The 26,111-nt window shown below is 54.6% G+C and overlaps 1 protein-coding gene across 2 annotated transcripts; it reads left to right on the plus strand.

Annotated features, from left to right (window-relative positions):
- The first annotated feature begins 783 nt into the window (after positions 1–783).
- Positions 784–24,930, plus strand: LOC149861345 (Fc receptor-like protein 3). Of its 2 annotated transcripts, XM_090051938.1 has the most exons (8): positions 784–846; positions 11,920–12,113; positions 12,764–13,024; positions 13,438–13,704; positions 14,475–14,759; positions 15,222–15,509; positions 17,743–18,040; positions 19,526–19,695. In XM_090051938.1, the coding sequence occupies exons 2-7, from the start codon at positions 12,035–12,037 to the stop codon at positions 18,015–18,017; spliced, it is 1,455 nt and encodes a 484-aa protein (XP_089908064.1). In that variant the 5' UTR covers positions 784–846; positions 11,920–12,034; the 3' UTR covers positions 18,018–18,040; positions 19,526–19,695. The 2 variants fall into 2 exon arrangements, with proteins under 2 accessions (XP_089908064.1, XP_089908063.1); XM_090051937.1 differs by lacking the exons at positions 784–846; positions 11,920–12,113; positions 12,764–13,024; ... (1 more) ...; positions 14,475–14,759; positions 15,222–15,509 and adding exons at positions 20,573–20,600; positions 22,377–22,474; positions 23,316–23,384; positions 24,237–24,268; positions 24,376–24,930 and having other exon boundaries at positions 17,796–18,040; positions 19,526–19,630.
- Positions 24,931–26,111: the final 1,181 nt, after the last annotated feature.

Consider the following 26,111-nt stretch of genomic DNA (forward strand, 5'->3'; position numbering starts at 1 on the left):
TAGCTCCAGAGCCATTGTCAGTGCTGAGCCCAGGCCCCTGCATGAAGCACCCAAGAGACCAGCCGGGAATCACAGCTACAGATCCACCAACCCATGCAGCCATCGCTGGGTGGCCCTGAGATTAGAGACAAACGCTGACCGGTGTCATGGTCCATGTATTTCCCATCCACACTTATACCTTCCTCTCGCTGGGTTTTTCATCAGTTCCAAGTGAACAGAGTCCAATTCCCAGTTGCTCACACTGGTGTAAATCAGAAGTACCTCAGTGTGATGCCCAGGGGTAACAGAAGAGGAAGTCAGGAGGGGGGAGGGTTGGGGTGGTTGGGAGGAGACAGCCGACTCCTCTAACGCTTGTCCAGGGGGAGCAGCTGAATGCTGCAGCCTGCAGAGAGGCCGGGGACCCCTGTGACAGGTCCTGGACCGGGGAAAGAAATGCAGTGATATCAGGGACAGTTTTCACCAGCTGGGCTCTGGCCTGCTGGGTCAGGCCCGATTAACCTGAGGTCCCGTTCCCTGGGCCTGGCGGCAGCTCTAAGTAGGGATCAGAGCTCCCTTGGCCCTGGGGATTGGGGATGCCCTTGTGCCCCGTCAGTGCACCTGGCTGAGGATGCAGCAGCCTTGCACTGACTGGAGGTGAGCAAGTGCGGATCAAGGTACCCACTCTCTTGTTTTAACACTCTGGTGCTGTCCTATGCAGCAAGTTGAATGAAGCTCCAGTGTGAACATAAAAACCATTTCCTTCCTCTTTCCTGGAGCAGCAGATACGCAAAGGAGATTGAAATTTGCTGTAGTGAGTTGGCAGCTCAGTGCCCAGGACACCAAGAAGCACGGGGCTGCTCGTGCTGGGTAAGTACCTGGTGAAACAGCCACCTGCCTGGAGCACAGGGGCTGTTCAGGGGCTGGGTGGCCCTGTACATTAATGCTGTGATCAATATTAGGGGGTGAGAAGCATGTGTTTGGGTCAGGATCACTTTGGGGAAGGGCTAATAATGAAGCTCCCTGGGGCAGGGCTGCAGCCAGGGGCAGACGCTGAGGTACGATCCAGACGGAGACTCTGCAATGTTGTTAGAGAGAGAAGAGCTGCTGGGAACTGTGTCGTCAAGGGGGACGTTGGCCTCTCAGATGTGCGCGGGGAGTAAATGCTTTTAATGTTAGTAGGACCGAGGGATCCCCAGATGTGAGAGTCGACAGTTTTCCTCTCCAAACAGTCACTGAACGAACAAGAGGTGATGCTGGTTGGGACTTGGTCTGGGTGGTTGGTGAGGTGACACAGAAATGACAGGAGCAGAAAATAACTCTGGACAGAGATCATGGGTTGATTTGGTTGAAACTGAAGGGTTTGGACAGAAGCAGTTTTTCATTATAAATGGACAGACCTCTGAAAATGGAGGGTAGGTATCAGAGAGTGTCGTCAGCCGGACAGAGCCTCTCTGGACCTGAGTGTGGAGTCCCCTAGGAAATCTTTCAGGCAAAGATGCTAAAATGGCCTGGAACCTGCATCCCAAACAAGGAGTGCCCCAGCCCCTCCCCACCCCTCCCAAGTTCAGGATATCAATAGGAGTGTGAGATCGGAGCACTAGGTCAACTTCCCAATTTTTCTCCCCCATAAGAAAATAGATTGCATAGATTTCTGGGGTTGAAAGGGACCAGACTAGATCATCGAGTCTGGCCTCCTGCTCTGGGCAGGAAAGCATCTTCATCACAGTGGACCAAAGACCATGGTTTTGTTTGTTTTCTGTAAAGTGTTGTGCGGTAGGGCACGGACTGCTCTCGCTATTAATTATTACTATAGATCTCCATCAATGTCACTGCAAAAAATAACATATTGCAGCAGGTGCAATGATACAGCAGCACACAACTGTGGCAGTGATGATGTTCGACTTTGGTGAAGCCCCATGAAGTACTGCTTAATTGTCTGTGAATACTTTAGCCTGTGACTACTTTGACTCCCAAACCACTATAGAGTTCCCTTTTTATAGTGGTTTCTGACACAAGCTTCTATTAACTAAACATGAAGTGAGAGGCAAGGATTTCTTAGGGTGGTATCTTTTATTGAAACAACTGCATAGTTGGAGTAGAGGTAGATAAGCAAGACATTTTTCATCAGGTCCCTTGTCTAACTCTGTTCCAGCTATAGAGTTAGTCCAATAAAAGATACCATCTTCAGAAATCTTGGCCTCTTCCATAATTTCTAGGCCATCACAGCTACAACATCATTCGTACGCTTACATAAACACAATGAACATTTCCATCCAACCATATTTCAGTAACAGAGACCAACTGTTTATGCAATGGGATTGTAGGTGACTGCACACTGTTGCATGTTTCCTATCAAAAGACAAAGCATCCCAGTGGTGCAGCTGTGACTTTTCATTAAATGTGGTGCTTGCCAAAAGTACTGAGCAGTCCTTGCCCCCGCTTAAGGCCAATGGCTTTGAACAAGACTACTGGATTTATGACCCAGGTATCATGTTCTAGGTGGAACCAAACCCTCAGACTAACCACCTTTCCCATTTGATAATCGGCAAATTTTCCATTTGAATCAGCAAACTTTTCATTTGATAATCGGCAAACATTTCCAAATGATAACTGGCAAATAATTGCTTCTGGTGGTAGCACCAGATGACGAAGCTAATCTCTTTAACAAATTCTTTGCTTCCATTTTTCTGAGCAGGGACAGGGACATCCCCCCCACTGGGATACCGGACAGACCCAGCAGAGGTGCAAACAGGCCCAGGGTCAGAGAGGATCTAGTCAGGGAACTTCTGGAGGGACTAGACATCTTCAGATCAGCAGGTCCAGATGATCTCCTCCCCAGTGTGCTGAGGGAATCAACAGAGGTCATTGCGGGACCCCTGGCACGGCTTTATGAGCACCCGTGGTGCTCTGGTGAGGTGCCAGAGGACTGGAAAAGGGCCAATGTGGTCCCCATTTTCAAAAAAGAGAGAAAAGAGGACCCAGGAAACTACAGGCCTGTTAGTCTTATCTCAGTCCTGGGGAAGCTCTTTGAGAAAAGTATCCAGAAGCACATCTGTGAGCAGCCAGTAGGGGAGATTATGCTCAAGGGCAATCAACACGGGTTCATTAGAGGCAGGTACTGTCAGACCAACCTGGTGGCCTTCTACGGCCAGGTCACAGATGCCTTGGATGCAGGTGTTGCAGTGGACATAGTCTTTCTGGACTTTAGGAAGGCCTTCGACACTGTCATAGAATCACAGAATGACTGAGTCGGGAGGGACCTGGACAGATCATCGAGTCCAACCCCCCGCCATGGGCAGGAAGGAGCACTGGGGGTAGCAGGGGTCATAAGACCCCAGCCAGGTGCCTGTCCAGTCTCCTCTTGAAGATCTCCAGGGAAGGTAAGAGCACCACCTCTCTGGGAAGCCTATTCCAGGATCTGGCCACCCTTACCATGAAGTAGTTCTTCCTAATATCCAACCCAAACCTATCCTCCCTCAGCTTGTGGCCACTGTTCCTGGTGACTCCAAGGGGGGCCCTGGTGAACTGACTTTCCCTGCTGCTGGCGCCTGATAAAGTTGTAGGCAGCCACAAGATCCCCACTCAGTCTCCTCTTGCAGAGACTGAAGAGATTCGGGTCCCGCAGCCTCTCCTCATAGGGATGGCCACGGAGGCCCCCAGCCATACGAGTGGCCTCCTCTGGACCCTCTCCAGGTTCTCCACGTCCCTCTTGAAGTGCGGCACCCAGGACTGGACACAGGACTCCAGCTGTGGCCTGACCAGCGCTGCATAGAGGGGGAGCAAGACCTCTCTGGACCTGTTAGTGATGCCCTGTTGATGCAGGACAGGGTGCAGTTGGCTCTGCCTACTGCTTTGTTGCATTGGCGACTCATATTCATCCTGAAGGCAATCCTGACTCCAAGATCCCTCTCTGCCTGTGTACTGCCAAGAGGGGCAGCCCCTAACCTATAACCATAATGCTGGTTCCCTCTCCCCAGGTGCAGCACCCTGCACTTGTCCTTGTTGAACTGCATCCTGTTCAGACCTGCCCACTTCTCCAACCTATCCCGGTCTGCCTGGATGTGGTCCCTGCCAGCCTGTCTCTCACCCCGTTCTCATTGAGAAACTGGGGGGCTGTGGTGTCAACACCTACACAGTCAGTTGGGTCGCCAATTGCCCAGAGGGCCGCACCCAGAGAGTGGTGGTGGATGGGTCATTTTTGACCTGGAGGGATGTGGGCAGTGGGGTCCCCCAGAGCTCGGTCCTTGAGCTCGCACTGTTCAACATCTTCATCTGTGACTTGGATGAGGGGTGAAAAGCACCTTGTTCAAATTCATGGATGACACTAAGATGTGGTGAGAAGTGAGCACACCAGATGAGAGGGACAGGCTACAACTAGATTTGGACAGGTTACAGGGGTGGGCGGATGAGAAAAGGATGGGTTTCAATACTGCACCTGGGGAGGAACAACTGGCACCATACCTACATGCTGGGGAACTGCCTTCTCGTCAGTGCAGAGACAGAAAAGGATCTTGGAGTCATCACTAATGCCAAGATGACCATGGGCTGGCAGCGTGGGGACATGGTCAGGAAGGCTAACCACACCTTGTCATGCATCCACAGATGCATCTCGAGCAGGTCCAAAGAGGTGATCCTCCCCCTCTATGCGGCACTGGTCAGGCCACAGTTGGAGTACTGCGTCCAGTTCTGGGCGCCGCACTTCAGGAGGGATGTGGACAACATGGGGGGTCCAAAGGAGGCCACTTGCATGATCAGGGGACAGCAGGGCAGGCACTACGAGGAGAGTCTATGGGACCTGAACCTGTTCAGCCTCCACAAGAGAAGGCTGAGGGGGGATCTGGTGGCCACCTATAAACTTGCTAAGGAGGACCAGCAGGCGTTGGGGGAGTTTCTGTTCCCCCAAGCACTACTGGGAGTTACAAGGAATAACGGCCATAAGTTGACTGAGAGTAGATTCAGGCTAGACATCAGGAGGCAAATAATTGCCTCCTGATATCAAGGTGGCTAGGATCTGGAACCAACTTCCAAGAGAAGTGGTGCTGGCTCCTACCCTGGGGGTCTTCAAAAGGAGGCTAAATAATCACCTAGCCGGGATCATTTGACCCCAGCATCATTTCCTGTCCATGGCAGGGGGTTGGACTTGCTGATCTGCTCAGGTCCCTTCCGACCCTACAAACTATGAAACTATGAAACTTTATTGATACACACTGGGCACGTATACATGAGACTCTCACTGTGTATTTGTGCAGTAGTGTGGCAGTAAAAAACCATGGTAATAGCCCACTGCACAGTGTTATTAGGCTAAAGTGCAGTAAGCATCACAAAAAAACTATGCACTGGCACTACTGTGCAGTAACTCTAGTTACTGTGCATTTAGTTGGTACTTCATTAAGAAATCGCTAAACTAAATACGCAGTAACTAAGGTGCATTAATGAATGTGTAGGTACAGACCAGGGCTGAGTATTCTTCCTTGGAGGTAACTCCAACCTTCCATCCCGGTGTGTAACAGAGAGTCCAGGGCTCTCTGTTCCTTTAAAGCAGAAGCAGCCCAGGAGCTCTGTTGGGGTAGGCAGGTACAGCAGCTGCAGGAGGTTGGGGCAACAGGGAAATGAGCAGATCGGAAGGGGGCAAGGCCCTGGGAGGAGATAAGCCTGGGGTTTGGAGTTGCAGAATAATCTCTCCTTGACAGCCACAGGGGAAGGAGCTCCTGCCCAGGAGAGCTACCTAGGGACACTAGACTGGCTGCTATGTGCCTAGCTACGGAGTGAGGCGGTTTTCCCTCTTAAAGGGGCACAGGGTTTCTTCCCTTTTCCATTTATGTTATAGCCCAGGGGCTGATGTTTACATTGTGTTTACACCATGATTTAATAGATTTCATAGATTTCTTAGATGTTAGGGCTGGAAAGGACCTTGAAGATCATCAAGTCCAGCCCTCTACCCCAGGGGCAGGAAGTCAGCTAGGGTCAAAGGACCCCAGCAAGATAAGCATCCAAGCTCTGGAATGAGTCCAGAGTAGGTGCCTGCGACACATCTGGAGGGAGTCTATTCCAGGTCTTGGGGGCTCGGACAGTAAAGAAATGTTTTCAGCCTAAAACAGTCTTGTAGGAGTTTGTGACCGTTGATCCTTGTTTTTCCTTATGGCGCTCTGGTGAACAGATATTCTCCCAGATCCTGATGAAAACCCCTTGTGTACTTATAGGTGGCCACCAGGTTCCCCCTGAGCCTGCACTTTTCCAGACTGAACAGTCCCATGGCTCTCAGCCTCTCTTCATAGGTCCTGTTCTCCTGACCTCTGATCATGTGCGTGGCTCTCCTTTGGACTCCCTCAAGCTTCTCAACATCCTTCTTGAATTGCATAGCCCAGAATTGGACGCAGTACTCCAGCTGTGGCCTCACCAAGGGCGAGTACAGTGGGAGGATGACATCCTGAGATTTACTTGAGAAGCATCTATGGATGCAAGCCAGGATTTTGTTCACTTTACTAGCTGCGACATTGCATTGGTGGCTCATGTTCATCTTGTGGTCAGTCATGACCCCCAAATCTCTTTCAGCAGTGGTGCTAGCAAGTGTAGCACTGACGAGCCTATAAGTATGCTGCAGTTTTTCCCCCAAGGCAGAGTACCTTGCATTTATTGGTATTGAACGTCATCAAGTTTGTGTCTGTCCACTTACTAAGCTTATCCAAGTCAGCCTGGATCAGTAGCCTGTCCTCAGGTGTGGACGCAAACCCCAAAGTTTAGTGTCATCAGCAAACTTAGCCAGTGCACTTCAGACACCAATGTCCACATCGTTAATAAAGATGTTGAAGAGAACCGGTCCAAGAACAGAGTCTATGGGACACCACTGGTAACAGAGCGTCATAATGACTTGCTACCATCAGCCACTACTCTCTGGGTTTGACCTCAGAGCCAATTTTCCAGCCATTGGACTGTGGTATAGCCGAGGCCACAGTTGGCCAATTTTTCCATGAGGAGGTCATGGGACACCAGATCAAAGGCTTTTTTCAAGTCCAGGTATATGACATCAATCTCTTCTCCCTTGTCCAGGTGATACGTCACCTGGCCATAGAAGGAGATGAGATTGGTCAAGCCAAACCTACCCATGACAAAGCCATGTGGCTGTCCCTCAGGAAGTTGCACTCAGCCAGCTTATCCAGAAGGGTCTCCTTGATAATTTTCTTGAGAATCTTACCAGGGATTGAGGTCAAGCTGATTGGCCTGTAGTTCCCAGGATCTACTTTCCACCCTTTTCTGAAGATGGGTACCACATTGGCCTTCTTCCGGTCTTCAGGTACTTCACCTGAGTGCCATGAATTTTTGAATATTTTTGCCATTGGTTGGGCTATGACACCTGCCAACTCCTTTAGTACCCTACGGTGTAATCTATCAGGACCAGCTGACTTGAAGGTGTCCAGCAACTCAAGGTGATCCTTTACTAGATCAGCACTGATGCTGGGTATAAATACACCCTCACCCTGGCTGTCCTGCATCTTGCTAGGCAGGGCGGTCCCATTGGACTGATGAAAAACCAATGCAAAATACCGATTAAGCAGGTTGGCCTCCTGGGTGTTGGTTATCAGCTGTCACGCTTGGTTCAGCAGGGGTCCAATGTTACCCGTGCTTTTTTTCTGACTCCCTACATATCTGAAAAAGGACTTTTTGTTATCCTTGATATGTGAAGCCAGATGGAGCTCAGTTGCAGCTTTGGCTTTCTTGATCCGCTCCCTGCAGGTACGGACCAGGGCTGAGTATTCTTCCTTGGTGGTAACTCCAACCTTCCATCCTTTATAAGTCTCTCTTTTGAGGTGTAGGAGGTCCTCAAGTTCCCTGCTGAGCCAAGGGGGTTGCTGTGCCCTTTTCCTTCCCTTCCTCTGAGATGGGATAGCCATCCCTTGTGCTGTCAGGATTGCTCCCTTGAGGAACAACCACTTATCTTGGATTCCTCTTCCAGTCAAGTCATGGTCCCTTAGGGCCTCAACAACGAGCCTCCTGAGCTTGTCAAAGTCAGCTTTCCTGAAGTCGAGGACTTCAGTATTGCTGACTGACTTGCCAGCTTTGCAATGGATAGTAAAGGTGATCAGCTCATGGTCACTATCACCCAGCTTTCCATTGATTCTTAGGTCACTGACTATGTCATCCCCTTTGGCCAATACCAGGGCCAACAATGCTTTACCTCTCATCAGCCCATGAGTTTGGGTTGGAACTATAGGGGTGGTATATGGAGGTCCCAATAGAGCTCAAGGGGCATGCAATCACCCTGAGCCCTGCCAGGGGCAGGCTCAAGGCTTGAGTGGATGTTGAGCCTGGAGTGGGCAGTGAGTGAGGCCACAGAGCCAGACAGGGCTCAGGGGCCCATTGCCCAAAATGGCTGAACCAGAGCTAATGCCTCAAAGCCAGTTTCAAAACTGGACCCAGGCTAGAAGGCCTAGGGAGAGTAAAGGGGCGGAGGCCAAGGAGGTCGAAGCCCCAGCAAGTGAACACTATAACACCTGCAAGGCTTGGGGCATGGTGTAGGGTAGGATTGGAGTCATGCAATTGGCCCCTAAGGCTTTAGGTATGCTGCAGCAGCACAGCTATAGAGAGGCCCAGCGAGGGGCCTGGGAGCACTAGGAGATCCAGTTGGACTGAAACCATGCAAAGGGCATGGGCAGCCTCCCTCTTATTATTGCAATCATTATTCCATCAAGGAGTGGTGGGTGAGACGGGAAGGTGCTCTAGGGGCAGAGTGGGCCATAGTCGCGGAGCCACCAGAGGGCATCTGACTGCCCCTGGAACCCTGAGCTGCTACACAGTGATAGAAAATAAGTATAATGCAGGCAAGGCAAACAAAATAGCCCCCCTATTCTATATCTACTAGTCCTAAGGTTGTCACAGAGACATGGTATGTCTGGCACGAGCTTCACCTTGTGGTTCTCTCTTGAATGTCAGATGTCAGAAGTCAAGGCCCACTGCATCTTCCCCCCCGCCTCCGCCTCCCCCTACGCCTAGTGGGGTGCCCTCTGTCCATGGTTGCCTCAAGTTCCCCACTTGGGGTCCCTTTGCTGCCCTGAAATCCCTCTTTTTGTATCCTTTTCTTCCTCTGATGACTCTTCATTCCTAGGGATCATTGACTGGTTTTCCTGAGGTCATCATACTGTCCATGTTCTGTTCTGTCAGCATATTCCTTTGCTTCCTAAACCCATCACATGCACGCATCTTAATTTGGGCATTGAGCAACCTCCTAATTTGGTCTGTCCATCAAAGCCAGAAGTACCAAGGGCTCTGCAGCTGGTCGCTGTGACCTAGCCACCACAGCAGAGTCCCTTATCTCTGTTTTTGGGTTTACAGGGAACACTTCAGTTTCCTAGCCTGTCTGTCTGCTGGTTCCAGGCACAGTGGGCACTTGTACATGTGATGGCAGTTTAGTCCTTCAGGGTTGCATTCTATGTCCCCTAAATTGAAACAGTGAGTTTTTAACTGAAACCATGAGTTTCATTTTTCCATCATTGTATATACACTTGTGTACATATCATTGTCCTGGTGCCTGCTGAAAGCAGAAGCAACAAGGGGCCTGATCCTTTTTTTTTTTGGTGGAGTCTACCAGCTTCTCCTGCAGCTCAGGGGTGTACTGCTGGGGGGCCTGAGTGACCCTTGAGCTGCAGGGGGTCTCAGTCCTTCCCTCCATGGTGGCAGTGCCCCCTGGGGCTGTCAGGGTGGGCTTCTAGCAGGCCAGGTGCTGCCCTAGCTTGGCGGCACCCAATCCAAATCTTCCCTGAGCCTGCCCCAGCTTCCAGTGCCCTGTACACCATCCCTGCCATCTTCTCCTGCTTCCAGCATACCCAGCCACCCTCCTGCCACCTCTCCACACTGCCCCATGGGCAAGCCAGCACATTCCTGGGTGGCTTCAGGTGTCCTGGCAGCCACAGGCATCTGATGAGGGCAGAAGCGGTGAGAGTCCAGATCCTTTTTTTCTGGCTGAGCATGCCCACCTCTCCCATGGCCAGGGGGTGAGCTGACAGATTAATGATTGCAATGTTCCAAGTTGCAACATTGCAACCGAAACGACATTCAGGACATGGCTTAGTTTGTGATGATGCATACTCATTGAAACCCCCCAAAATGGGTATGTGTAAAGTGTGGTGCCATTAAGCCACACAAAGGGAAATTTTCATCACGTGTACATAGAAACTACCTCACCTGTACAAGCCCCTAGTGGGCCTTGAAGGAAACTCTCATAAACAGGCTTTTAGAAACCAATTAACCCTTGTTGTTCCCTGAACCATTGCTCTAATGCAATATCTACTTTATCTAGAAGCCAATTCCTAAAACCAAACATCTAAATATAATTTTCTAGCCATCAAACACTAGTGTAACACTGAAGTCACAAGTTTTTCTCCCATGGGAACTCTCAGCAGGTGTGGCATGAACAGGGACAGTAGCGCCCTTAGGGGAGGGCAAATCAGGCGACCGCCTGGGGGCCCAAATTTTTTGGGGGGTGAAGTTTTTGCCAGGAGATGGCTCTAAGGGGCCCCAAATAAAGGGCCCTAAATGACTGTCTTGCCCAGGGCCCCAACAAACCTAAGGCCACCACTGACGGGGGCTTCAGATGTCTCTCTGTAGCAAAGAGCTCCAGACCGTAATGGGCATATAGCTCTGCTAGGAGGTTTCTAGGAGGAAGCAGAGCCTACAGGGAGTAACCAGAAGAGCTTATCAGCAAAGAAAAGAATGTCCTGAAGACAGACAGGTGTAGGGCACAGTAAGACCTTGCACAAGTTAAGTTGAGACCTTGCAAAGGAAATGACATCAAAGAACAAAAGGTGCTTCTGCCACATAAACAACAAAAGTGGGACCATGATGCAGTGAAGAGGGAGTCGTCGTCTTCTTCTTCTTCTTCTTCTTCTTCTTCTTCTTCTTGTGTCTCTGCACCACATTTGGCCATTTTGTTACCCATTCTAGTACTCATTTCCTGTACCTTGCCAATCTTTCACTATACCTGCACCTTCAAGCAGTGGTATTGCAGCGGGGGTTGAGTAGTCTGATGCGCTGTGCCACAGTCACAGGTGCTTGGAAAAATGGTATAGCCCCACTTCTCCATTAGTACCTTGGAGTGTCTGATTCTGGTATATGAGGGGTTCAGACATCACCACATTTGCTATGGTTCATCAGCCCTGGTGCTAAGAACTCGGCTGTTTGAATGTCCATTTTTACACTGTTGGGTATTTTCTTCAGCCTCTCTGTTGACATCTGTGGTCATGTCTTCTTGGGTGTGGTGCTGGCAGTTTTGGGAGTGGTGAGGAAATTCCTGCCTGACTTCAGACCTTAGCATGCTGTGGGATGGTCGCACAGCAGGCATCTCACGTCTTCACCCCTCTATCCAGGTTAGGATGGGGTAGAGGTGACAGATGATCTAGGGAGGACCCAAGAGCTAAGTGGGTGCTTTGCCTCTGGGGTCGGTGGTGATCCAACATAGATGTGACAGGCGAAGGTAGGGTGGACAACAGGGATGAGGGCTCAGATGTAGAAAAACCCAGAACTAAAGAGAGACAAAACGTGTGGCACTTGATGCTGCCCTGCTGGAGGGATCAGTGATCGCTGTCGCCAGGCCTGCTGCAGCCCAGCAATGTGAAAGAAATGGCACAGGCATTGCAGGCTCTGGGGTGCCCGTCTGGCCCCTGGGGTGTGCCTGTAGGTGGAGAGCAGTGGCACAGGCCTGGTGGGGACAGTGGGGAGGTGTTTCAGGCTGGTATGCAATAGCCATGACAGACATGAACCTGGCCTGGCAGTGCTGGGTCCTAGTGCTCGTGTCAGCCAGCCTGGCCTGGCTCCTGTCCAGATTGGACGAGGGGTGCAGTGGCATGGGGAGATCTCACAGGCAGGAGCTCTGTCATCAGCCCAGCAGGGGCTCTGGGGAAGTCCTACCCGGCGTGTGCTGGGCTGACGGCTCGGACCCTCTCTTGGCAGGTCGCGGGGCCAGAGCACGAGGCCAGACGAGAGCCCTGTGGGCAGCCAGTCGGACCTCCTGGAGGGAGCAAACCTGTGGGCTTCCTTGGGCAGGCTCAGGGTTGCTGTCAGCACCATGGGGCAGGAGGATCAGCCCTCACCTGCGTCCATGCTCTGTCTTGTTATCACTGCAGCTCACGCCCTGGGCCTAGCTGGTGAGTCCTCTCATCTCTGATTTTCCTGCACAAATTGCAGGCTCCCGACCCCCTGGCACTTGGCCATCCCTGGGCACTGGGAGGAGGCAGGGGGGAAGGGGAGCTGCTGAGAGACAATCGTGCTACCGTACGGCCTCTGGTACCGGACATGTCCCATTCCCCGGGAGGGGAACTCCTGTTATACCTCCCCAGGGCTGCCTGCAGCAGGACAGTCTCCAGGCACCGGGGGCAAAGCTGTGGCCTTTCCCCACTGCACCCTTGCACTAGGCCAGTGTTTCCCAAACAGTGCGCCGCGGCACAAAAGTGTGCCATCAGAAATGAACAGGTGTGCCGCAGAATTGTGTCATGGCAATCAGCTACAATGAGGTACAATAGGTATGAGGTTGGGGAATGCTTTAACAAGTGCAGCGTGAAAAAAATGATTTATGTAAGTGTGCGTTGGGCTGGAAGCACTGCACTAGGCAATAGCTGGCACTTGGCAGGAACCCGGCTTCTTCGAGCTCCTTTGAAATCCCAGCCTAGAAGCGTCACCCTGGCCAGTGCCCTGGCGCTGTTCCCTGCGTGCAGGCTCAGGGCTCATCCCATCCCTCCTGTGCACTGAATTCGCCTTTTCCTGCCCCCTCCCTCCGTCCCCGTCTGCCTGGCCCCAGGAGCTGCACAGACGGCCGTGCTGACCCTGGACCCCCCCTGGAGCACCGTGTTTTGGGGCGACAGCGTCACTCTGACATGCAGTGGATCTCGCTCTGCTGGAAGCACCCGCACCTCTTGGTATTTGGAGGGACATTCCTTGAAATCAACACAAACAAACACCTTCCCAATTAAAACTGCACGAGAGAAAGACGCAGGCAAATACCAGTGCGAGACCCGTGGCTCCGCACGCAGTGACCCCATCCAGCTGACTGTCTCTCTTGGTGAGTGCCCTCAGGTGGGCTCCATCCTGCTCTGCACCCACTGCTGGGACCCACGGGCCTCCTGCGGTGGCAGTCAGGGGCAGTTGTGTTGGTGCTGCCCCCCCCACCCTCCTAACCCCCAGCTCCTTCAGGGCTCTTCAGGGGCCAACCAAGGTCTCTCCAGCTGCACTGGAGCTGACACTCCAGCTGGCACTTTTCTCTGATTCTGCTCCACCACTAGAGGGGGCTCAGGGTTGTTTTCAGATGGGGCCCAGGACACTTTTCTGGGTTTCTGCCCCTCCCTCACATCGGTGGATAAACTGCCTTCGTCAGTGTAGCCTGCAGCCCCCGTCCTGCCGGGCAGCGCACGCCGAGGAGTGTGGTACCTCATGCAAGGGTCCCTGCAGCTCCCGCTCGCTGTGTCTCTCTTTCAGGCTGGTTGATTCTCCAGGCCCCGCATTATGCAGTGTTCGAGGGGGACCGGCTGGTTCTCAGATGTCGTGTGTGGACGGGTGGTGAAGTGTATTGGATGAGATACTACAGAGATGGAGCCGACATCACACCAAGGCATGTTCAGTCCAGTTACACTATTGATCAAGCAAAGACAACAGACAGTGGCAGATACCAGTGTAAAGGAGAAGTGACACATGGTTCCAGTTATTATACAACAACCTCTAATGAGGTGCTGGTCCTTGTCCGAGGTAAGGATCTGCTGGGGGTGTTGGGCTGGGCAGAGACGAGGTGGCCACAGGACGCAGGGCAGGAGGGCACTGACCACCTGGGAGGGGGAAGGCTCCCTTGGGCTGGATTTACCCGGTGCCTCTAGTCCCTCTGCAGTCTGCCCCGGGCTCACTGTGGTGCCACCGCACTGACTGCAGCAGAGCCAGGCCAAGTGGGGGTGAGACCAGATCAGAGCCCCTGATCTCCAGCTGTCTGAGCAGAAATCTCAGCTCTAGAGATGGGGACAGGCAAAGGAAACGTGGTGGATGACAGCGTGGGAGTGGCAGCAGCACAATGGTTGCTCAGGCAGTGCCCACCGTACACAGCGGACAGAGCAGCACATTGCCGGCCAGGATCCTCATGTGGTGACCAGGGATGGGACTTGCACTGGAGCCAGCCCTGAAACACAGCTCTCCCGCAGTGAAACCAGCCAAGCCCCACATCCAACCCAGCTCCACACATCACACAGAGTTGACAAGGGGGCCGAACTGCCCGGCGGCGCTGGGACGCTCTGCCCTTCCCGCCGGCCAGAGTCCTGGCCCTGTCCCCCCTTGCCCCGGTTTTGTGGGACCCCACACAGGAGAGACACATTTCACCTCCTGAGCCTAGAGGCTTGCTGCGCTGTGAGGGGTTTCAGAGCAGAGGTTTGCAATGAGGGGACAGACTCCCGGGACTCCCGGGACTCTCCTGAGCCTGCCCAGGGATGCTGAGCCCGAGTGCTGTGGGGTGACCCAGTCGGGTGTCTTTCTAGAGCTGTTTTCAACACCCGAGCTGAGGGTGGCTGGCTCAGCTGGAATGAGGGAAGGAAGCTCGCTGGCCCTGAGCTGTGTCACGCAGCCCAACCCCCTGAAATCAGACCTATGGCTTCAGTACTCCTTCTGCAAGAGCAGCACGATCATGAGAGAGCCAACGAGCTCCCCCAAGTACCACATCCCAGAGGCAGGGCTGGCAGACTCGGGCCCCTACTCCTGTGTGGTGCAGACGGTGACCTCAAGTGTGCGGAAACAGAGCCCTGAGCGAGACATTGAGGTTAAACGTGAGTGTCGGTGCCCGCGATTGTGGGGCAGGGTTTGTGGATCCAGTAAGTCAGGAGTGTCCCACTCAGCCTGGGCCCCAGCTGGGATCGAAACCGCAGAGGCTCCTCCCAGCCTGAAGCCATGGGGACAGTAGCACGTGTGGTGGCACTGCATTTGTGCAGCAGCACAGGGCTGGGGAGGTGGGGGGGTGGGTGGCAGCCTGGAGCTGCGTTTGGGCATCTTCTGTTGTGTCCTTTGCTCCAATGGCTGCTGTGCTGGGGCACCTGGGCTGTGCCCCATGTTGATGTGAGCACAGGGCTGTCATTCAGGGGTGTCTCCATGAGCCCCCCACCTCCCATAACTGAGGTGCACGTGGGGCCACCAGTCCTGACTGGGGCAGACAGGCTGAGAGCCCCGGAGGTCCCTGCACCCGGGGCTGGGTCAGTGCAGTGGGTCCTACTCCCCTCTTGGTCTCCCTGTAGGAGTCCCCGTCTCCGGAGTCACCCTGGGGGTGCAGCCCCCCGATGGGCAGGTGGTGGCAGGGGAGCGGCTGGTGCTGAGCTGCTCCGTGGCTGCGGGCACAGGGTCTCTCACCTTCTCCTGGCACCGGGAGGGCTCTCGCCTGGCTCTGAGAACAGAGACTCTGCACTCACGGAGGGCGGAGTACGAGATCCCTGCTGCCAGGGAGAGCGATGCTGGGGACTATCACTGCGCTGCCTCGAATGGCCACGACCCGGTCCTGAGCACAGGGGTGACGGTCACAGTGTGGGGTGAGTGGGTCCCAATTGATGGGGATGAGCCGTGTCCCTGGCTTGGTGGGGTGGAGAGTGGGGGTAAGGTGCTCCTGGGAGCCCCGGGCCCCGTGGGGCGGGTGCTGGTGGATAAGGTGCTGGGGCCCAGGCTGCTGGGAGGGGAGGCGGGAGGCTGCTCCGCGCAGGCAGCGCCACGAGGGAGGCGGCTGCGGCAGCAGGAGGCTGTGGGCAGCGGGGCATCCCTGCAGGGTGCAGGGGGGAGCACCCACTTGTCACTGCCTGGATACCATGGGGGCTCCTGGCAGCCAGGTCTGGGGCCGCGTTTTCATCTCATTGAAACCCTTCATCTTCCTGAGGAGCATTTTGTGGCCACAGTGAGAAATATCTCTGGAGAAATCCCATGTTGGGCTTTTCTTGCCCCTCAGCTCTCACTTGTTTCCTCCTCTTGCTTGCCCTGGGCAAGTGAGAAAGGGCAATAAGATGGAGCGAGGAGCCATGCTGGAATGCTGTTCTGGGTGTGATTATCCAGGGAATGAGCAAGAAGCAAGATGTAGTTGCCAATGTCTTTTCCTAGGCCACTTTCACAGTAGAGAGGGACATTAGAGAAGTTTTGGGGCACAAAATGCCCTTCCTTAGCTCTCAGAAAGCAATACAAACCACCTCAGCTAAATAAGAGGTAGAAGAGATGCTGTAGCAGCCTGCACACTGTGCTGGGTGTGTGGCCCCGGCCTCACATGAGAGGCCAGAACGCCCCATAGCAGGCGTGGGCTCCACGCGTGTCCATGGGATTCGTGCCAGCTGACACAGCTTCTCCTAGCTGGGCCCAGGGCATCCTGGGCTCAAGGACTGAAGTTTGCAGGTCTCAAAGCAAACCTGTCCCTTTCCCGGGGGAGCATCAGCGGTGGGGCTTGGGCTTCGGAAGTGCCCAGGAGCCCCCACGTGCAGGCGCTGCGCAAACACGACCCAAGGGCCAGCCCCTGCTCCCGGGAGCTGAGAGCTGTAGTGAGCAAACGCCCCTTCCCTCGTCCTTCTACCGGCTCCCGGGGGCAGATGGAGCTGTGATGTGCCCTGGTCCCTCCCAGCCCAGCGTCCCTGCCATTGGGGATGTAGTGGAGATCCTGTGCGAGTTGCTCCAGGGCTCAGCTCCTGTGGTCTATCGGTTCACCCTGCGGGAGCCCTGCTGGGGCCCAGGACAATCAGCGCTGGCAAGCCAGGGTGCCTCAAACTTAACCTGATGTCCAAGTGACTCTGGGGCCGACTAGTGCAGGGCTGTCAATGGCGCAGCTGGCAGCCCCCACCACAGTGCCCCCTCCCACCTCGCTGGGCTAGGGGACTGGGGGCTAACTGTGTTAACCCAGATGGGAGGTGTCCTGGGGTAGTGCAGCACTCACAAGTACAGCCGTGCATGGGCTGTACGATGCCTGCACGCTGACACAAGTCACTAACCATCCCTGTGCAGTCCAGGTGGTTGTTCCCTTTTTCTTTGGGGTGCAGGTCCCTTCTTTATGTAGCTGGTCTCTTCCAAAGGCTGAACTCAAACCCTTTCTCCTCCATCCAGTCTGCGGATGAACCGGTACAACATCCCGTGGATAGTGCAAGACCGAGGTGGTTGCATAGGTGTCAGCCTGGGGGAATAAAGCCTCTAGATACAACAGCCTGACTTTTTCCAGGCACGTTGCTCTTGTCCACTCTGATCTGACTGGTGGGAACAGGAGGCAGCGCCTGCCTGGAGAGCACAGGGGCCCTTCCGCTCTAAACCAGCTCTCTCTTCCTGTAGCAATGGTCACGGGGGGGCTTCCTTGCTAGGGCTGGGCCACCACTTCGGAGCCCTGCAAGCTGTGTGCTGGGGCAGGATGACTCTAGGGCAGCTGGCTGTGTTGGGTGTGAGGGACTTCTCCTCGCCTGCCGTCTCACCCTCCTGCAGGAGGCCTGGGCACCGCTGCCTCTGGAGCCCACACAGCCGCTCGGAGCAGCACAGCACAGGGCACTGGGAGATGACACAAAGCCCCTGCCCCATGGTGCTCCCCCCCCCACTACCCCACCAGGGTGCAAGTGCCCTGCCAGGTCCCCTCTCGTCTGTCCCCATGACCAGGGCAGGGGGCTCCCTGCAGCCTGTTCTCTGTGGTGCCCCCTCCTCCCTGCCCCGTTCACCCCTCTCTTCTCTGTGAACTGGAGCTGGGGGCAGGAGCCCTTTTGCCTCCTCTCCCTCCAGGCTGGCTCTGGGCTCATGCCCTCTCCCTTGTGCTTACAGCACCTGTGGCTGGGACCTATATCACCAAAGACAAGCTAGCGCTGGTGCTCACAGTGGGAGAAAGCCTGAATCTCAGCTGCTCAGTGCAGGCGGGGACAGACCCAGTGTTCAGATGGCTTCGCAATGCCCAAGAGTTGGATGCAAGCTTCGAGCCTTCTGAGTCCGGTGGGGCACGTCCTGTATGTGAAGTCAGTGCAGCTGGGCCATGCGGGGCATTACCAGTGCATCGCCAGCAACCAGCTCAGTCCCCAGAAAGTCTTCCAGGTCCCCAGTGAGATTCTGGCTGTCACCGTGAGAGGTAAGGCCTCATCTGGATGAGGGACAGGCTGGGTGGGGGCTGAGGTAGGACCTGGATCTGGGTTATAGCCAGCTGCAGAATCAGATTCAAGACCCCGCTGGGGCTTTGCACCCAGCCTGGGTTTCATGGTGAGATGCGATGTGGTTGGGCTCTAGTAGCAAGAGGGATCCATCCTGGTACCGGGACCGCCAAGATCCCAGCCTGATCCTTAGCCAATCCATGCCTCTGTCTCACAAGTCATAGCTGGGGAGGAGCTTTTGAACCATAATGCCCTCAGCAGGATCTGGAGCCCCTGCCTGGAGCCTGGTCCCTTTTGACAGGGGTGGGGTGGTGAGCATGAGGGTAGCAGGGAGGGCATCATCGTGCTGTTGGGAAAGCTGGGAGGTGCCACAGCCTACCGACAGAGACCAAGCCCTGCACAGATTCTCGTGGTCTGGCCCCCATGTGTCTGACACTGTTAGCAAAGGGGCGCTGCTTCTTATGACCCCCGTGCCCACAGTACTAGGGCTGTAAAGGGGGTAGGAGGGGGCATCCTCAGGGGCAGGAAAAAGAGCCTGCACTGGAAGAAAAGTATCAGACTGGAGGTGGGTGGTCAGAGGTGCTGCTCTAGATCAGTCTCCAGACCAGCATTACTTAACATTTCCATGAACAACCTTGTCACAGAAAGGAGGATGGTGTAGAAAGCTCTGCTAGTGACACAGCACGGGGGCATTGTCAAGAGAGGAGGATCAAGGCTTTGCACAGAACAGCTGGGGTGACCCGGATCCCCCGGGAAATGGGGACAGGATGGGTCATGCACTTGGGGGTGCTCTTGGAGGAGTGCTCTGCATGGGAAAAAACTGAGGAGGAGGAAGCCCAGGGTGCATCCGTCCATCGCTGAATGGCTGAGACATCGGTGTGAGCAGCTGTGAAGAGGCCAGAGTGATGTACCGGGATGTCTTGGGGGGGCGCTGTCAGTGAAGACAGGGAAGGATTAATGCTGTGGCCTGAGGCTCTAGTGGCCCATCGCCTGGGCACCGTGGGAGGACAGAAGGCAGACTGCGGCAGCGCAGGGGAGGGCTGGCGCAGCACCCAGGAGTGGAGCGCCTTTCAGGTGAGGGCTTGGCTGGGTCGGACAAGGGGACACATGCTGGGCATGGGCCTCACACTCCCTGTGAGCTGCTCGGGGGCAAGCACTGGGGAGGGACAAGATCTTCTCAAGGGAAAGGCCAATGAGGGCACAAAGGTGGATGGGATTAAAGCAGCAGGAGTTGCAGTGGCTGTGAATCAAAAGGCAGCTCCTGGCCCTCAGAGGTGTGGGGCTCTGGAACTGCCACCCAGAGCCGTGGGGCAGGAGACCCTGGCTCAGGGTCTGTTCCTGGAGGATTGTGGGAGATGCTGTCTGCAGCAGCAGGGACTGGATGGATGGATACAGTAAGCATCTCCCAGCTGCCTGGTGCTGTGAATGGCCAGGGCAGCCTAAGCCTGTTTCCTTTGTCTCCCCAGAGGCCTTGAGTGCCTGGGTGATTGTGGGCATGACTGTTGCCCTCCTGTGCTTGGTCAGTGCCGCTGTGGCTGCCATGTTCTACATCAGGCACCGGCAGAAAGCAGGTGGGGTGTCTCCCTTGGCCTCGTTCTCACCATGCAGACCTCGCCATGCAGGAAGCTCCCTGAAGTTCACAGGCATTGCTGGCTGTGTGAGGATCTCACCCACACAGGTGCTTGTGGAGAGAGGGTATAAAGTGGGCACAGACACAAGGATTCAAACTCCTCCTAAGTGTCCATGATACCTGCTCCCTCTCTGCCCTCTTGAAGCTGTAGGGCCACCTCCTGCCAGCCCCACAGGGACAACTAGGTCCAGGATGCACCTGGAGGTCCTGGATCCTACTGCTCCCAAGAGCTACTTCAGGGGTTGGGGCTGGAAGCGTGATCCTGGGCCCTGGTTCCAGCTCTTCCTCTCTCACGCCAGTCAGCTGCCCTGTCCTCAGCGCATCACACTATGCAGTGGAAGATGAACTCTCCATCGCTGTTCCCACCACAGCTCCCCAAGCCCCTGTCTCTCATGCTCATGCACTACCGATTTTTTTAAAAAAATTGTGTCTAAATCAGCCAAAGCCGTTCTGAATTCTATTCTATCGTTCAAGTCTGTGTGGGCATGACCACCACCAAATCTCCCCCCAAAAATCTTCAGTCTGAGGCTTCAAATCCATGGCAGATACCCTACATGCAGGTCTTTAGCCTGGAGGCCTCGGGGTTCAGATGTCCCCTAGTTTCCCTTGCCCCAAGCCAAAAGGCTCAAAGAGCAAGTGAGAGCGAAAGCCCAAGAGCAGTTCCTCATCCCTATAAATTGTGTAGCTGAGATCCTTGCCTTTGGAGGCATTTGTAGACTCTTGCAGGGGTCAGCCTGTTGGCAGTACAAGGGCCAGGCCCTCAACTATGCTGAGTTATTTGAGGCTGATAAGAAGGGTATCTCCCTTGCCAGGTAAGTAAAACCATCTGGGCCTGACAGCTGGGGGAAAGGATCTAATAGCCCTTCTCTCACTTGCTTTGCAGAGGAGACATGTTTCACTGCCCGGTGGAGGTGAGTGCAGCCCCAGGATCAGGCAGGTTGTTGGGGGTGGGGATGGAGTGGGAGTGAGTTCAGTGTTTTTTTTTTTAAAGGGTCTTGGGTTATTCTGGGTGCTGACAGATGTGTAGCTCCCAGCTGTAACTCAGAGCACTTTTCAGAAAGCACTATGAGTTACAGCTATCCTCTTAACCCAACAGACATTTGCTATTGGGCCCAGGTGGTTGGGTGGTTGAGCTCCAGTTTGGAGCAGCTGCATGTGTGCAGATGCTCTCCCCTAGCCTGCCTGCCCCCAGCTCCAGAACTGTCTTTATAATGGCAGGGAGAGAAGGGAGGGGAGGGAGCTCAGGGTGGGGTTTGCCCAGCCTGCGCTGGAGGGTGGAGCTGGTGGACTGGAGCCCTCCTCCCCATCGCATGCACTGACACAAGTTAATGAAGAAGCTCCACTTTGAAGTGCCTTCATGTGAACCCTCATGTAACAAGGGTTCAGACTGTCATGAGACTGGGCACTTATAAAGCACTCTGCAGCCGTGTACTTTTCATAGATTCATAGATGTAGGGTCGGAAGGGACCTTGCAGATCCTCTAGACTGATGCCCTGCCTGGGCAGGAGACAAAACTGGGCTCAGATGACCCCAGCTAGGTAATCATCAAGCCACCTCTTAAAGACTTCTGTAAGGGCACAGCTGTAGAGTGCTTCAGGGGGCCAATTGCAGAACATCACTTGTATCAGCACCCTCTGTGCCCAGTGCCTGGGTCTTCTCTCAGCTACTCGTGCTGCTGCCCCTTCCCCACAGTGACTGTCAGAGCTGGTTCTCACTAGTGCCACCACCTAAGGCTCTGCAGGTGGCTGTCACCATCCCCTCTGCCACCACCCCAGGCTGGGAATGAAAAGTTCATCCTGGTGCATGCTGGCCAGTGAGTCTGAGGCTGTGTACACAGTATGGCATGCTCTACCCTGAGTGACCTTCCCTTCCTGGTCTCCTCCAGGTGCACAGCAGTGACACTCAGGGTGAGTGGGCAGACAGGGTCAAACTGCATCACGACCCAGCCCAGGCTGTGGCCTCTCCTGTCAGCCAAAGTCAGTGCAGTTTTGGGGACCCTCTGGTCCGGTTTCTCAGTCTGACCCTGCTGGAGGTTGAACCCCGCCCCGAGGAAGGTCATGGGGGGAATCCCTGCTGGGGGTGGGGACAGAGACTCCGGCAGGACCTTACAGAGGGCAGTGCTGGGCAGAGAGGCCATGGCATGGTGGACATGGGAACCCAAAATTTTCCCTGCTGGGTCTCTGGCAACCGCTGGAGTGTTATGGGCCTATATGTTTCTGCCTGAAGCATGGGCCAGGTCCACTATGTAACAGAGTAGCCTCTGCGGCTACTGCCCAGTGGTGCTCCACTCAGAGACAGGAATGTAGGAAGCCCAGGAAAACAGCCCTGCAGTCCCTAGGGACCATCGCAGCCAGAGCCTCGTTCCTGGCCAAATAGATAGCCAGCTTGGCTGGGGCCAGGAGGAGGTTGACCAGGACTGGGGTGTTATGGGAGTGCAGAGACGAGTCACGTTGTTAGAGCAGGTACAGGGCTGAGACCCAGAACCACAGACCCTCCAGGGCTTGATTCTCCCTGGCGCTGAGGACTGTTTTCCTCTGGCCGCAGCTTAGCTCCGGAAAGTCCCTTAGCATGAAGGTTAATCTGGGTCCCACATGTAAGTGCCTTCTTTGTCCATCTCTCTGTCTCCCCATGCCCTACTCTGTGTGTGTCCATGTTACTCCTCTCTGCTTACTGCATCTTCTCCACAGGAACACTCTGGGCCCAGTGCAGCAGGAGCCCCCCACCCAGGGGCTGCCTCCCTCGGCTGCTGGGGCCACCACTGAACTGGATCCAGAGTACCACAATGGTAAGTCTTCTGCTTACCGGCTGCATGAGCAGCTGAGCCAAGCTGGGTGCTGGTGATCAGAGCAGAGGGTCGATGTCATGAGCAGAGGAAGCTGCAGAAAATGTGATAAGGATGTTCTCATGCTCTGGTCCCGTAGCACCCATGTCTCATGAGCAGGCTGTGGTACACGGCTCTGCTCAGACCTGGCAGTGTCTGTTGTTCTGGAGGATTGTGAACATCAGCATGAGGTTGGACCTTCCCTTCCTGGTCTCCTCTAGAGACTTGCCTAGTTCCTTTCTCCATCCCAGGCTCCATCTCCATCCCTGGCCCCTTGATAGGAAGGACAGTAGGCCATGGACCCCAGGCCAAGAGCCCAGCACCAGAGAAATGTCTCACCTGGAACTGAACTGGCTGCCCTCACCCTGTGTCAGCATAGGCCAGCATATCTGCACCAGCCAGGCAGAGTTGCCCTGTGGACCTGGCACCCCCACACTGCCACTGTCCTGGACCACTTCCATCATGATGTCCACCAAGTGCCTCTGCCACAATCCCCAGCTTAGCTCCTGGAAGCAGGGCTTTCTGGGAGATGCCCAAAGGCTGGCAGTGCCCTGTGGCACCATGGAGGAGCACGGCTGCGCCATATCAGCTCACTGGTTTCCGCTGGGGCACTGAGTTGCTGTGGCTGGAGTGATCCACCTCAATCAGAGCCCATCCCAAATGGTTTTGGCCAGCCTGCCCCTGCCTGGGGGCTCAGTGCCTGGGCTGCCTGGGTGGGACTGCAGCGGCGGGGAGCAGGGGGTGCACAGCACAGCCACTGTCTGAAGTCAACAAGGACTAAGTGAGCCCTGGCTTTTCCTTCTAGTGTGTCCCCAGCAGCAAAAGAGCGAAGAGGTGGTCTACTCCATTGTCAGCTTCAAGAAAGGAAGCAGCGGTGAGTGGCACAGAGCTGTGTCTCACTGGGGAGGCATGAATTTTTAAAATGTCCATTTTCAGCCCATTTATTGAATTGATTAGTTTTAAAAATGTCCATTTAAATAGATTTTCTTTGCTGCCTGACTTCTCCGGGAAACAGTGAAACTGTGAGTGTGGCTGTGAGCACTCAAGCCTTTGTAGGCATGGAACAGACATTAGAGGGGGACGCAGCAAAAATTGTGAAATGCTGTTTTCTCACCAGCATCTTGCAGTTCTTGCTACTGCAGTCATGGCTTGTCATTGCCACCGCTGTAACTCTAGCAGAGAAGTGTCACCTGTAAGTCAGAGGAGTCCTCTCAAACAGCAGGAAATATGGAGTGGGGTAAATGCCCATGGCTTTGGACTCAGAGGCTGTTCTGCTCTTCAGGCTGCAAACTCCAGGTTTCTGGCTCCCCAGTGCCTGGCTCAGGCTGAATCCTGTGGGAATAATGTTTGCTTTAGTGCTTGTCCCTTGGAGGCTTTCTGTTCCCATCTGAGACCAGGAACACAGGGGCACGTACAGGCATGGAAAGAAAGGGGAATGACCAGCCTCCAGCCCTTCAGAGCCTTGGTCAGGATTTAGTGCTGTCAGGGAAGCTCAGACACCTGGGGCCCCCTTCTGCTTCATGTCCAGGTTGGTGTGATGTAGCTCCTAGGTTCAGACAGGGCTGGTGCAGGGGTGGGAAAGGGGCCTGGGGTCCCAGGTCCTTAGTGTTGGGTCCCAGGCACAACAGACAGCTTGAGCTGGTTGGGAAGTGCAGTGGGCTTGTGCCAGGAGCCCAGGGTGTGCACCTTACCGCCCAGGCCTGATCCCTTTGTGTCTCTCTCACAGCCAAGCCCACAGGAACCCCCCAGACGGATGATGTAAGTGTTTCTCCCCCACCCCCAGCCTGGTGCTCCCTGCCTACTGCTCCCACGGGGTGCCTGTCCACCCCTGCCCACCCTGCTGACTGCCCCTGTGCTCTCTCCAGCAGGAACACTTTGTCACCTATGCTGTGCTTCCCAGCCTCAGGCCCTCCTGGGATTCAGCCACCAGAGCGAGGGTGTCAGAAGGGGGAGACGCGTCCAGGAGCGACATTTATGAGAACGTTTCCCACCTGAACCTGCACCGACCCTAGCACGGCCCCTCGATGCCTTGGACCGCCGGGGCTCCTCAGTAACACCTCACTGCCTGCTTGGTCTGTGGCACAGAGCCAGGGCACGAGGGCCATGACCACAGGAGCTGATGCTCAGCCTGGTGCCTTCAGTGACAACAAAGCAGTGGCTGAGGCTGCAGCTCTGTGCCGAGCGGCTGTTGCCATCCCTAAGGGCAGCATGCCCAGATGGCCAGGGCTGAGCTGCTGAACTGGGTGACTGGTTGAGTTAGGGCTTTTTGGCCCAGATGGAGGGAGCCCGGGTGGAAGCCGTAATCTGCAACGACTTATATGAATCGCTCGGAAGCAACTGTCTTACCCACCCTGTAAATGCTGGGTAACGTGATATCTGCATGCTGTAACTGAATGAATAAATCAACCCCACTGCCTGCACTCTAGCCATCAGAAGTGTAAGTAAAATAAATCTTTTCTGAAAACATCACGCTGTGTTTAAATCATCCTGACTCCTGTTCACCGTTATCACCCACCTGCCCGGTCATAAATCCCCCCTCCTTGCGCCAAGCCGGTTGTGCCGACCCAGGCTCGCAGGTCAAGGGTGCACCGGCGTATGGGGCACGACATAAGCTAGGCTTCCTGGGGGATGAAGACAGTCAAAACTCCAGAGGTAAGTAAAGAGCCCAGAGAGCTAGATAAAAACCTAGTAAGGGGAAGTCATAATAGAAACCTTAGCGATGGTCTCATGGAGAGGGTAGGACAATCAGATAGACACTGGAAATATTGATGCAACAATATGAGAAACATTAGGAACGAAAAGGAAGAAGTGGGCGTCCCGGTACGCTCACAGAATTACGATGCAATTGGGATAATGCCGAGGTGGTAAGACAGGATAGGCAGGGAAAACAGGTGATGTCTGCATGTTCCTTGAATATATTCAGGGGTAACTTTTTGATTCAGATGGTAAAGAGGCCAAGGAGGGGGGAAAGGTCTTCTTGACTCGTTGCTCAGAAACAGATAGAAACTGGTTGAGAATGTGAAGGTAGAAAGTACCTGGGGTGAAAGTGGCCACGAAATGATAGGGTTTGTGAACCTAAGGGGAGGGGGGAAGGACAGCAGCAGAATAAGGACCCAGGAAGGCAGAAATAGAACTTGATTAACCATGGGGACCTGGTTGACAAGGTCCCTTGGGAGGCAAGTGGGAGGGGAAAGGCATTCAGGAGAGCTGCCTGCACTTCAGTGGACTTCCTTAAGGGCGTAGGAGCAAGTTATCCTGATGTGACAGAAGACTGGGAATTGCCACAGGAGGCCAGCCTGGCAAGACAGCAGTCTTGTCAGGGAGCAAAACTCAAAAAGGAATCCTATAAAAAGAGGAAAGTTAGTCACAATACTAGGGAAATGGTGGGCAAAGGGGAATAACAGACCATCAGCTAACTTTGGGAGCATCAGCAGTTCACTTTGGGGCATGAAAGGGAGCCATTGTGTGGCCTCTGTGGGGCAGGCCATGGGGCCGGCAGTGCTGTGGCTCTTCCTCAGACCGAGGGTCACTAGAAAGGCTGCTTCTTGGACATCCTCTGGCTCCTGCCCTCCCTCACACAGCTGCGCCTCCTCCAGCATGG

Source organism: Crocodylus siamensis, chromosome 6 (genome assembly GCF_052110815.1).
Source record: "Crocodylus siamensis isolate JL-2025a chromosome 6, ASM5211081v1, whole genome shotgun sequence".
Lineage (NCBI taxonomy): Eukaryota > Metazoa > Chordata > Crocodylia > Crocodylidae > Crocodylus > Crocodylus siamensis.